Source organism: Octopus bimaculoides, chromosome 11 (assembly GCF_001194135.2).
Source record: "Octopus bimaculoides isolate UCB-OBI-ISO-001 chromosome 11, ASM119413v2, whole genome shotgun sequence".
In the NCBI taxonomy this organism is placed as follows: Eukaryota; Metazoa; Mollusca; class Cephalopoda; order Octopoda; family Octopodidae; genus Octopus; species Octopus bimaculoides.
The window spans coordinates 34,587,236-34,599,649 of record NC_068991.1 but is presented as its reverse complement, the minus strand read 5'-3'; the positions used below and the strand labels follow the sequence as shown (position 1 = coordinate 34,599,649).

The 12,414-nt window shown below is 33.7% G+C and overlaps 1 protein-coding gene across 4 annotated transcripts in view; it reads left to right on the top strand.

The window, feature by feature from the left end:
• The window catches only part of LOC106881010 (ubiquitin thioesterase OTUB1), a 192,752-nt gene that overhangs the window by 162,001 nt on the left and 18,337 nt on the right, over positions 1–12,414 (top strand). For all 4 annotated transcript variants that reach the window (XR_008265168.1, XM_052971694.1, XM_052971692.1 and 1 more), the window contains 2 exons: positions 7,032–7,135; positions 9,433–9,523. Coding sequence is in view for 3 of the 4 variants with exons in the window: in XM_052971694.1 (XP_052827654.1) it covers positions 7,032–7,135; positions 9,433–9,523 (195 nt within the window). In the remaining variant the exon portion in view is untranslated. The remainder of the gene's footprint in view (positions 1–7,031; positions 7,136–9,432; positions 9,524–12,414) is intronic.

The window sequence follows — 12,414 nt, the reverse complement described above, 5'->3', positions numbered from 1 at the left end:
TATATACGCAAACACATACAGATATATATATATATATATATATATATACATACACATACAGATATCAAAATAAGCAAAAAAGACATCCAGAGGTAATGCAGTACGATTATTTCAAGCAACTCCCTTTAATTGAACAATGCAATCATTACATCAATTTAATCCTCAGCTGCATAAAAACTCCTATAAATTCATACTTAGCTTATATAAAACAATCCCGTATCTCAACAACTTAAAATAACTTTAATTAAATTAGTATATAGTTAACATGTTCTTTAACCTCAGTACTCCTTTATTAAATATCAGTAAAATCCAATTGATCAATCTCCATAGATACCATCTAATAAGTTAATATTTAGATAAATATTTTGTATAAATATTAAGCTATTTCTATGTACTTTCTTTTCCTCCCTCTATTGTAAAATTTGGTATATACTCAAAAGTATTTGAAGAAATTTTATCCTTTTGTTATAATATCATTCTTGATAATCTTCTTGACAATCCTAAATTTTAACTTTATACAATATGGCAATATTGTTTGAAATGGTCTTTAGAAATTACTTGATTTATCCCTTTCTTAAAGTGCTCTACCCTCCTTATCTTAGTATTTATAAGGGCCTTTATATAAGTAGCCCTTCTAATTAAGTACCCCTAAGAAACTAAATATCATGTATGGAGTAACTATAATATACTTCTTAGTTTTAAAATTAGAATGTCCTATAACATCAATATTCCTTTAGCTGATACCAGGTATCAGTCTTTATTGATACTAGCTAAATAAGTAAAGATATAATTTTTAGTTTAGTGTACTTAAATTATTATACATTTTCTATAAATCTTCTCTATTGATGTTTATAAGGTATATATACTTTATCATGTTTTTAGTGATTAAGCTATTTTATTCCTTTTCTATGGTGTTCTGCCCTACCTCATTATTTTATTATTTATTATTTTATAATAGTCTTTATTTATTAATAAAATCAATCTAATTTTGTACCTCTATAAATTCATATATAAAACAATACTGGTATATTCACTACTTAAAATAAACTGCTTAGATTATAATTTAATTAATATACAGTTAGCATGTTCTTTTACCTTAGTACACCTTTATCAAATACCAGTATATACCAATTGATCAATCTTCATAGATACCATCTGATAAGTTAGTATTTAAGTATATGATATGTATAAATATTAAACTGTTTCTAGATAATTTCTTGTCCTCCTTGTGGTAAAAGTTTGGTATATGCTCAAAAGTATTCAAAAAACTTTTTATCCTTTTGTTATAATATTCTTCTTAATAATCTTCTGAATAATCCTAAATTTTAACTTTATACACTATAGCAGTATTGCTTTAAATATTTAACTATAGTACTACATGATAAGATTTCCCCTGTTTCATTATCAGTGGTCTACTAGTGGCCTGCCCCTTTAATTGTCAGCTAACATCTTGATTTAAGATTTCCTTTACCAAATCTCATGATATTGCTTCAAATAAATCTTGATAGTTTTTATGACTATACTCACTATGATTTCTGTCAACTTCCTCAGCCCACTTCTTAACAGGTATTGCTCCTTGCTCTTTTGGCGTTAGATATACAAAGATTTGTTAAACTAGTCTATAAATTAAAACTAACTCCATAAAACAGTGACAAGCAAAATCTGTAACAAGTCTTTCTTCCTGATACCTTAGTAGCTTCTAAGCTGAAGTGAAGACAGCATGTTCTCTATTTCCTTACCCTCTTGGAGATTTTAGGTAAAATTATACTAATGTGTCCATCTGTTTTAATTTAATTAAATTCTATGTCTGTCTGCAGCTGAGGATTGCTCTGCATTTAAATTGATGTAATGATTGCATTGTTCAATTAAATGGAGTTGCTTGAAACGATTGTACTGCATTACCTCTACATATCCTCGTTGCTTATTTTGATTTTAATCACCTTATTTTGAAATAGTATGGATAATACCGTACTAAATTCTGGTGCCACAACTTAAGTACCATATTCATTTGAATCTGAATTTTTACACATACAGATATATATATATATGTACATACACATACAGTTATATATACATACAGATGCTTGTCGTAATTTGAATTTCACACACACACACACACGCACGCATGCACGCACGCACACACACACACACACACACACACACACACAGAGTACTCAAATAGCCAGTGATGTGTGGAACGACCATCATGGTTTCCTGTTCCTTGTTCTGAAAGTTCTAAGTATCCATCTGGCCAGCCATCTGCATTGTATTGCCAATGTAGTAATATGCATCTGGAAAGATACGTCATTACTCAAGTCAGTGCCCAGGTCGTGCACTGATTTTGATTCATGAATTGCAGTCCCATCACACTGCATGTTATCCTTAGCTCACCTGTCTATTGCGTGCAACTTCTGTTGCAGGTGCACAACATCTCTTGGGTTCTGTATCATCTGAGAGACTTTTGTATCATTTGCATAGCTAACAAGGGTGGTTATCTGAGCAACTGAGGGTATTTCTGAGAGGGCCACTATGAATAGCAGTGGCCCCCAAGACAGTGGGACACAACTCATTATTTGTGTTTTCTTGGCAGCAGGTACCTGATATCTGTCTTTTAGAAAGTCATGTAACCACTCTCCAAGTTTTCTAGCTCTGCCAAGATTATACAGCTTGTGATATTTCATACCATGGTTGACTTGATCAAAGGCTTTTACAAAGTTCAAATATATTACATCTACATTTGAGTTGTTGAGCAGCTGCTGTAACACCCAACTATATTGCTGCAAGAGCTGTGTCAGTCAGCAAGTTATTGCCTTCAAGGAATGCAGTTAGCTTCCTTTGGACTGTCCATTCCATGACTTTGCTGACATGTGAGGTCAGATAGATAGGTCTATAATTTTTAACATCTCTGCTTCCTTTATGAATAGGGCATATTATTCCCTCCTTCAATTTGCTTGGGAGCTTACCACTTGCAAAGAAGCACTGAAAAAGAAGCTGCAGTGGTTTTGCAAGGGCTCACTTACATGATTTGAAAAAGATTGCTGGGAATCCATCAGGACCAGCAGCTGAATGTGCTAGTATTACATCATCTGTAGCTAATATTACATCTTTTATTTATGTTGATGTAATAAATTGTTTCTGCCTCTCTTTTTACATCTGTAGTGATGGTTTCTGCCTCCCTCTTTGCATCTGTAGTAATAAAGGAATTCTTCAGGTTTGTTGACTTGGGTAGGGTAGGGTGAAAAGACTTTCGATTTGTTCATTCAGTGTTTTACTTATCCTTATTGGGTTTTCTGAGAAGGAACCACCTTTTTGGAAGAGTGACACTACCACACACACGCACGCACACGCGCGCTCACACACACACACACTGTAGAACTAGTAGAAAGATATATTTCTTCAACACTTAAATACTGAACAGTATATATAAAGGATAAAATCCTTTTAAAAGCAGAAAAATTTGCTGGCAACCAGCCATGATGTAATATATATATATGTATGTATGTGTAAGTATGTATATGTGTGTGTCACCCACGCTAGCATGGAAGACGGATGCTAAACAATGAAGATAATGTATATACATACTCGTGTGTACCAGGTCATGAAAGTTACTGAGAGAGTTATAGCTCAGTTGATTCAGAATAGAATTAAACTGGATGTGATGCAATTTGGTTTTGTACCTGAGAAGCATACTACAGATGACCTCATCCTAATGAGACAGCTGCAGGAAAAGTATTTGACCAAAAGCAAGCCATTGTATTTGGTTTTTGTCAACCTGGAGAAATATTTTTGACTGAGTCCCTCACTTTGTTATCTGGTGGTCTCTAAGGAAGTTAGGAGTAGGTGAGTGGCTTGTTAGAGTGGTACATGCTGTCAGTAGGGTGAGAGCCATGAATACAGTGATGAATTTAATATACAAGTAGGGTTCCACCAGGGCTCAGTTCTCAGTCCACTATTATTTATCATAGTCCCCCAGCCCATGACAGGAATTCAAAATAAGATACCCATGAAACTACCATATGCTGATGACCTTGCTCTCATTGCAGAATTGGAGAAGAAATTCCAGGTATGGAAGCAAAACCTGGAATCAAAGGGCCTTTCAGTTAACCTAGCAAAAACAAAAGTTGTTCTTAGCAAGAAAGCAGATAATACTCTCTTGCCATTAGGGAAATGGCTCTGCTCAGTATGTAGAAAAGGAGTTGGAATTAATTCCATTCGCTGCACCCAGTGTAAGCTATGGACACATAAGAGGTGTGGTGGAATCACAGGTAGATTAACATATGTGGAAGATGTACAGGAACAATATGCACTAAGGACACATGGAAATCAGACTCTCTCAAATGCCCAGGAGACTTTCTTGAGATTGTGGATAGTTGTTGTTACCTAGGTGACCAAATTAGCACTGGTGGAGTATGTTCTGAAAGTATAGTTTCTAGAATAAGAATAGGATGGAAAAGTTCAGAGAACTTTTACCTCTTTTGACAACAAAAGGATTCTTTATCTCTCAGAGTGAAAGGTATTGAGACCTGGCCTCTGAATGCAGAAGACAGGCATAGACTAGTGAAGAATGAAGGTAATATGGTCTGTTAGATGTGCCACATCAGTGTGCATGTACAACAGAGTGCAAATGTGTTGAGAGAAAAGTTGGGCATAAGAGCAATCAGATGCCGCATGTAAGAAAGAAGACTACATTGGTTTAGACATTTGATGTGTATGAATGGAAACAGTTGTGTAAAGAAGTGCTGATCACTGAGAGTGGGTAGCACCTATGGAAGAGGGAGACCCAGGAAGACATGGAATAAAGTGATGAGAACCAATTTCAGGATGTTGGGCCTCACAGAGATGACAATAGACCAAGATGTCTGGCGATATGATGTTCTTGAGCAGACCTGCCCACTTCACCGAAACTGAGTTCTAGAACCACTGTGGGTTCCATCCCCATGTAACAACAATCAAACTTTTTCCACACTCTACCCCTACAAACCAAACTACATCTTTCCTCTTTCTCATTTTCCCTCTTTTCATGCACTATGCATGTGCTTATCTCTTGCTTCCCAATCCTGCCCTCACTGTCCTGTTCACTGTATCATTGCTAACTTGTTGTCCCCCACCCCCTCTGTTTACCCAGGTTTTACCAGTCACTGCTACCTCCCCCCTCCCTCCTTGCATTCATGTGAAGTCTCTATTCCCTACTCATGCACCTTTGCAATACCCTACCATTTATATTCTGACCCCATATCTTGAGGGCACCAGTCACAGTTAGTGACAACTGAATTTTTCTTTTTTGGTTTTATATTGCATGTAACTACCTTCATTATTTCATAATTTTCACATTACCATTGATTCATATGGTAAATACTATATACTGACAGTCAGGATTTAGCCAAACCATCCAGCAATGTAATAGTCACCATTGATAAGCTTTAATTTTAAGCAAAGCTAGACTAGTATGGTGATCTCACAGTAGGGCTTCTTTGCTGTTCTAAGGGTTTTTAACTCTTATTTCTTGCAATGTAGGTGCTACCCTGCACTGTCAGTCACAGTTAGTGACAATTGAATCTGTTTTCCCTATTTCTATTTGAATACAGCATTGTGAATTTGAGTAAACTTAAAGATACTAACAAAGTGTTGAGAGATCCATAATGTGAAGAATTCCACACAAAGACTCTGTGGACACTATCAAATGTATTTTTAAGGTCAATAAAATTTAGTAGTTTTTGATGTTCAATACACTGTTCAATAATATTTCTGAATATAAAGATTTACTCAGTGCAAGATCGGTTGTTATACAATACATTTTGCTCCTCTCAGAGTACAGCACATTTTCAGCCTGTTTAGAAACACTTTGCAGAAAACTTTACAAGACACTGACTGCAGTGTGATGCCCTGCCAGATATTTCAGTTGGATAGGCCTCCCTTCTTAGGCAGTTTCACAATGATTACAACAAAGCATGAGCATAAATGATGGTAACAAAGTTTATATCAGTGTAAATTGAGAATGGAAATAGTTAGTGATATTAATGCCTGATGAAATTATCTCCTATTCAGGTATTTGTACGTGTATGAGCATTGATGTGTAAGCATATTTTTTTTATCACTTAGGAAGGGAATGGGTGTACCCATGACCCATTATTTTTTTCAGAGCCTTCCAGATTTGTGGGAGGAAGTTATCTCCTGAATGCTTGCACTCAAGGTGTCAGGGACTAGTGTTAAATTGGATAACAGGTTAAATCTAGCTTTTAAATAGGCCATGGTAGGATTTGAACTCATAACACCATGAACCAGAACAAATATCACAAGGGATCCACTCCAATGCTCTAAAATTTCTGCCAAGTGACTGCTCTGGACTTCTTATTTTATTGATCCCATAAGAGAATGAAAAGCAAAGCTGACCTTAGTGAAATTTGAACTCAAAGCACAAAGAGCTGGAACAAATACCATATGCTATTTTGACCTATGCTGTAATATCTCTGTCAGTGGTTATGTTCTGTTTTCACTAAAATGCTTGAAATTTTGAAGCTAGTTCAATATTTGTAGACATATACTAGTAGACATCGTCTACTAGTATTCATCTACCAGTTGATTGAGGCATTGATCCTCAAAATGGCAAACTGCTAAAAAGTTTATCTTATAATTTATCTTTGAGCTATTGTAATGTTGAAGGGCATTGAATGCATATTGATTACTTATCTTTCAGATTTGAATCTACTGAGTGTATTATTTGAAATTTGGAGATGGAACCTGTCACAGTACTTATTGTAATACAAAAGCACTTAAATTACTGACTGCTGTATAGTTTGCTAATTTTCAGAGAAATTTATGTATTAATGTAGTCACACCACTTTTTTAGTGGTGATTATTTATTTCTTCTCAAATTTAGTTTGACTTCCTAACAAATAATTATTTTCAACAAATAGTTACCTTTGCTAATATTTCATATTAATTTTTTTAGTTTTCATTAATTTGAAATCCCATCTTATTCATAATGTATTTTTAAAGAAGAAAAGCTAATTATTGTTTCTGTACTTGTCCAGTTTGTGAATGTGATATCTCGAGTGGAAAGTTTCTGCACACATAAAGAACTTTTTGATATTTTTAATGATCAAGGAGTGTCCGACTACCTTGTTGTATATTGGAGGTAAATGATTACTTATTTTCCTTTAATGCGTTTTTTTTTTTTGCTTCTTTAATTATTGGTTCTTCACTCATTAACCATTTTGTATAATATTTTTGTCACAACATGTGTTTGTCTGTTATACTAAAAGAGAATAACTCCATTTAAACTAAAAAAAAATTATTATTTGCACTGTGTACAGTGAGATTTGAAATGATTTGCATATTTATTCTTAATGTGTTCTGGCAGATTCAAACACAAATATGCTAATTGCTGTTGTGTGTACGTCACAAGAGAATGACTTCTCTCTTTTTATGATAGCACGGCTCATTGATGCACAGGATTCTGGAACGCTGACATTTTGACATGTTGTGTCCCATCAACTAGAAGTACCAGACCTTTGAGCCTGAACAAGTCACTAGCTTTGTTTATAATTTCAGAAAAGAAACTGTTTGCTGATGCTGGTATCTGCCAACTGTTAAAAAATCATTATATGCAGTTTGTACAGTGAGAATTGATGTGGTGGTTTGCATATTTTGTTCTTAATACATTCCAGCAGATTTGAACTTGAATATCCAGTTGATGTTGGGTATATCACAGGAAAAAAATCCTCTCTTTTACAATGACAATTTTTTTTATTAGCCGGCAGATATCAGCTAACAAGACACAATATGTCAAAACACTGGTGTCTCAGAATCCTTTGCATTAATGAGTTGGATGTGTCATGCACATGTTGTCATAAAAGGAGTTGTTATGATGTACACAACATCGACTAGCATATTTATGATTGAATCTGCTGGAATGTATTAAGAATAACTATGCAAATACTTGTTTCATTCAAACTATTATCTTTTAGTTCTTATCTGTTGTAATCAGATAGCAATGGTGGTGTAAGAGCTAACAAATGTTACTGTGAGGCGAAAATATAATGATGAGTATATTTATGATATTGGTAGGCAATGGATTGACAGAATTATTAATACGTTAGACAAAATGCCTTGCAATATTTGTTTCAACTCTGAATTCAAATCTTGCTGAAGTTAATTTTGCTTTTCAGCTTTCCAGTTCTAGGGTCAATATAATCAACTGTTCCCTTTCCTGAAATTTGGGACTTTGCATCTATGTATTTACTAACACTATAAGTTATCTAAATCCTAATATTTCAATGATAAACCTCTTGTCCATTATTGTTATGAAAATCTTTAATATAATGAAACCTCATTAGCAAAATATATAGATTTATATATTGACTGTAAAAATGGAAATTTCCATGAGTCTAGCTAGTAATAATAATAAAAAGATATACTTAAAAAGATGAACTGAAGAAAATAAACCAAAGTAAGACAATGGCATTAATTTAAGTGCTGATATACTGAGAGACTTATGCAAAAAAATTCTTAATGAATTGAAATTTACCTTTTAGTTTTGAAAAAGAAACTAAAACCTAGGGGTAAAAATCTTTGTTAGTTGGCAAGGTAATATGTTTTAGTCTTATTAGCTCTCATCAATATAGCATGTTCGTCTGAAGTCAAGGTTAGATACTCATGTTTAGATAATATTGCTTCAAACATCACACACTACAGCCCCCATCCCACATCCCTTCCTGTAACTTTTGAAATCCTACCAACTGTCCACTGGAAGATTCCTGTTTCTTGAAGGTTGTAGTTTATAGAGCCACCCTTAAACCATCTGATGGCTTTACAAGACACTATTTCCAGTTTACTACCAAGGTGATACTAGCATCCTGCCAACATTTTAGGTCCATGCAACACATGGACCTAAAAGTAAAGAAAATAATTGATGGCATTACAATCATGTGACTGCAGCTAACCAATAGAGGCTTAAACACCTAGAGGCTGTTTTGAATGTCTTTCAAAATCTCCATTCTCTTTAAATATCTGATGAGATTGATATGTCCTATGCACCCATGAATTAAAACAGTTATATTATATTATATTTTAGTGTGTGTGTGTGTGTGTGTGTGTGTGTGTGTGTGTGTGTGTGCGTGCGTGTGTAAAAATATAAAAATGATGATGATGTTTGCTTTTATGTTAAGTTAGATGAAAAAACAATTTATCATTAAACTGAAGGATTACTCAATACTCTCTAATGAGTACATATTAACTTTCGCACTGAAAAGGTTGACAGTGACTTTGAAGTTTTGAAAGCAACTAAGCTAAAATTTAAGTCACTATCAACCTTTTCCTTGTAAAAGTTAATATGTACTCTACTAAAATGTGTTGTGCATATCTATACACACACAGATGCATGCAGCTGTTTCAATTTACTATCGTTGTTTAATTTTCTCTATTTCTCTGTAGGTTGTTAGCATCTGGTTACTTACAGAGACATGAAGATTTTTTTAGTAATTTTGTTGAAGGTCACAGAACAGTAAAAGAATTTTGTGGACAGGTTTGTTTTTTTTCTTTTATTATGTACTTTATATGAATGAAGTCTATTACCTTAGCATATCAAATCCTGAGTACAGAATATGGGCTTACAGCTATATAAACTACAGTATGAAATTGACTAATTTTGTGAATCTAGCTGAAAAAATAATTTGTTCATAATTTACAAAAATGTTAGAATCTCTGGGACAAATTTCAAAATTGGAATTGGTAAGTCATAAGGTTATTCAATATTTAATTAACTCTAATTATGTTTTTTATCTTTGGCACACAGAAAGGGGAAAAAGAAACCAAGAATTATTAATAAGCTTTTATTTATTCTTTAACTTCACAAAAAAATAATTAGTAAAATTAACTATGCACGAAAAAAAAAAAAAATCAGAATACTTCATTTGTTTTAAAGTATTCAAAAATGTATTTTTGGAAATGCTTTTGCATTTCAACCTTATTAAAAAGTGTTATTCTACAATTATTTTCCTTGTGCACTTTCTGAAATCCTACATTCAAAACTCAATATAATATTTTGTTTTGGGATTTGGTTTGCAAGATTTTTTTATGTGAGTTCGTATGTTGAAGCATATTTTGTTGTGTCTAGGGAAAGTCATTCTCTTTTATGCCTTATTATTTAAAACACTCACTAGCTATTGAAAAGGTTGCAAGACTCAACAAAAATTTTAGGAAAAATAAATAAATGAGTGGAAAACTTTACCGGTGAGTGTTAAATAATAAGGCACTAAAAGAGAAGGTTGTTATGTAGACGTGTGTGTGTGTATGTATACGCACATGTATGTAGGCAAATGGATCTGAATGTAAACAGATAGACATACAGACACAGTACATACTCACAAAACCCATACACACACAGACACACTCAGGCATGCACACACAAGGAGACAGAGGTACACACACACACACATGCAAACATACATACAAATGTAGACACATACATACATACATACATACGCACACACACATGCATACACACACTTGCATGCATACATATATGTGTATGCACACACACACACACACACATGCGCACAAACAAACAAAAAGAACTCAGCTCGGATAATGGACCGTGTCAACAACTATTGAAAAGGTTGCAAGACGCAACATAAATTTTAGGAAAAATAAATAAGTAAATGAATGGAAACTTTACTGGTGAGTGTGTTAAATAATAAGGCACTAAAAGAGAATGACTGTCCCCAGACACAACTCAATATTATATCTTACAAATAAAAAATGCAGTGTGTATCTTGTCTGTCACACTTGCAGGAAAGGAAGAGTAAAACAACAAACAACGAGAGTGAGTTGACAATGACAGATGCTAAAGCAGGCAACAGCATTTAAAGGCTTTGCTCCAAAGACTATATTGTAATCAAAATAAACTCAAAATTTTTATCATGAGTTGTATTTACTTTATCAGTTTCTCTCTCCCTCTCACTCATACACACACACACACACCTACACACAATTATATATATGAAATTAAATATTAAACACTTTTGTTTTCAAAATATTATTGTTCACATAATGTGTATATATACATATAGTTGTTAAACAGGACAGCAAACATAAAGGCATGGTAAACATTTCAAGTCATATACAATATTATTATAGGAAGAAATTCAAAATCTTACAGCTGTTTCTGGGATATCCCCGAGTATGGGATATTCCATCATCAGAGACAAATAGGGAAAATGAGAATGGTAGATATTAATAAGATTATGACATAGAGGAAGGGAGAAAAAGAATAAGGAGATGAAAAAAAAGAAGAAAAAAGAAGCATAAAAGTTCATAGTTCAACCTTCCAAAGTTATAGAAACCAGAGCATGAGTCCTTAAGTGCAATCCTGCATAGATCTATGAACATAATTCCTTAAGTGTAATCCTGCATATAACTATCTGGGTTAAAATCCAGATATAGTAGACATTCCAAGAAAAAAGACACAAACATATCAACATTCAATAACAGAATGGCAGGGGAGGTGGCTATTAAGTGGTAAAAGTAAATAAAAGAAAAAAAATAGAAAAGGAGGTAGATAGAGTGAGGTGTGGAGATTTTCAGGATTGGCTATAGGATAAAGTAAGGTACATAGGTGTATGGTGTAGCCGAGGATGAGGAGGTAGAGGAAGATAGGGTAAAAAAATAGAGCAAAATGAAAGGAATGTAAAAAGAGTAGTAGATGTCTGGTAGTCTCAAAGTCTAAAGTTGTTGGGGGAGGAAATTTAGTAGTAATTGCTTGTGTCCATTCTGGCTAAGGTCAGAGGCTGTAGAGTTATTTTTAGCAATGAGGTTGCGGGTATGTAGGTAACCGAGAAAGGAAGAGCTAGTTGAATGTTAGTGGGAGTTAGAGTTAGGGGGTTTATATTAGGGGATTTATTGGGTTAAGGTTTAAAAATAAATTAAAGAATATTTATCTCATAGTGTGATGAGGTAAGACATAAGGTAGAAATAAGAGTTATAGAGATATAGAAGGGGTATGTGTTAATGATCATAATGATCACTTTCCCTCTTTGTCTCTGATGATGGAATATCCCATACTCAGGGATATCCCAGAAACAGCTGTAAGATTTTGAATTTCTTCCTAAAATAATACTGTATATGACTCGAAATGTTTGCCTCGCCTTAATGTTTACTGTCCTGTTTAACAATTATATATCAGCTGCATTGGAAATCTGCAATGGCTCCATAACTGCCATCTCAGCTATAATCTTGGCTGTAATCTGTTACAGCACTTACCTAGCATACCTAATCATTTAGATCACCTGTGTACTAAATCCCCATACTTTGTGTGTGTGTGTGTGTGTGTATATATATATATATATATATATATATATATATATATGTATGTATGTATATATGTATGTATGTATATATGTATGTATGTATATATGT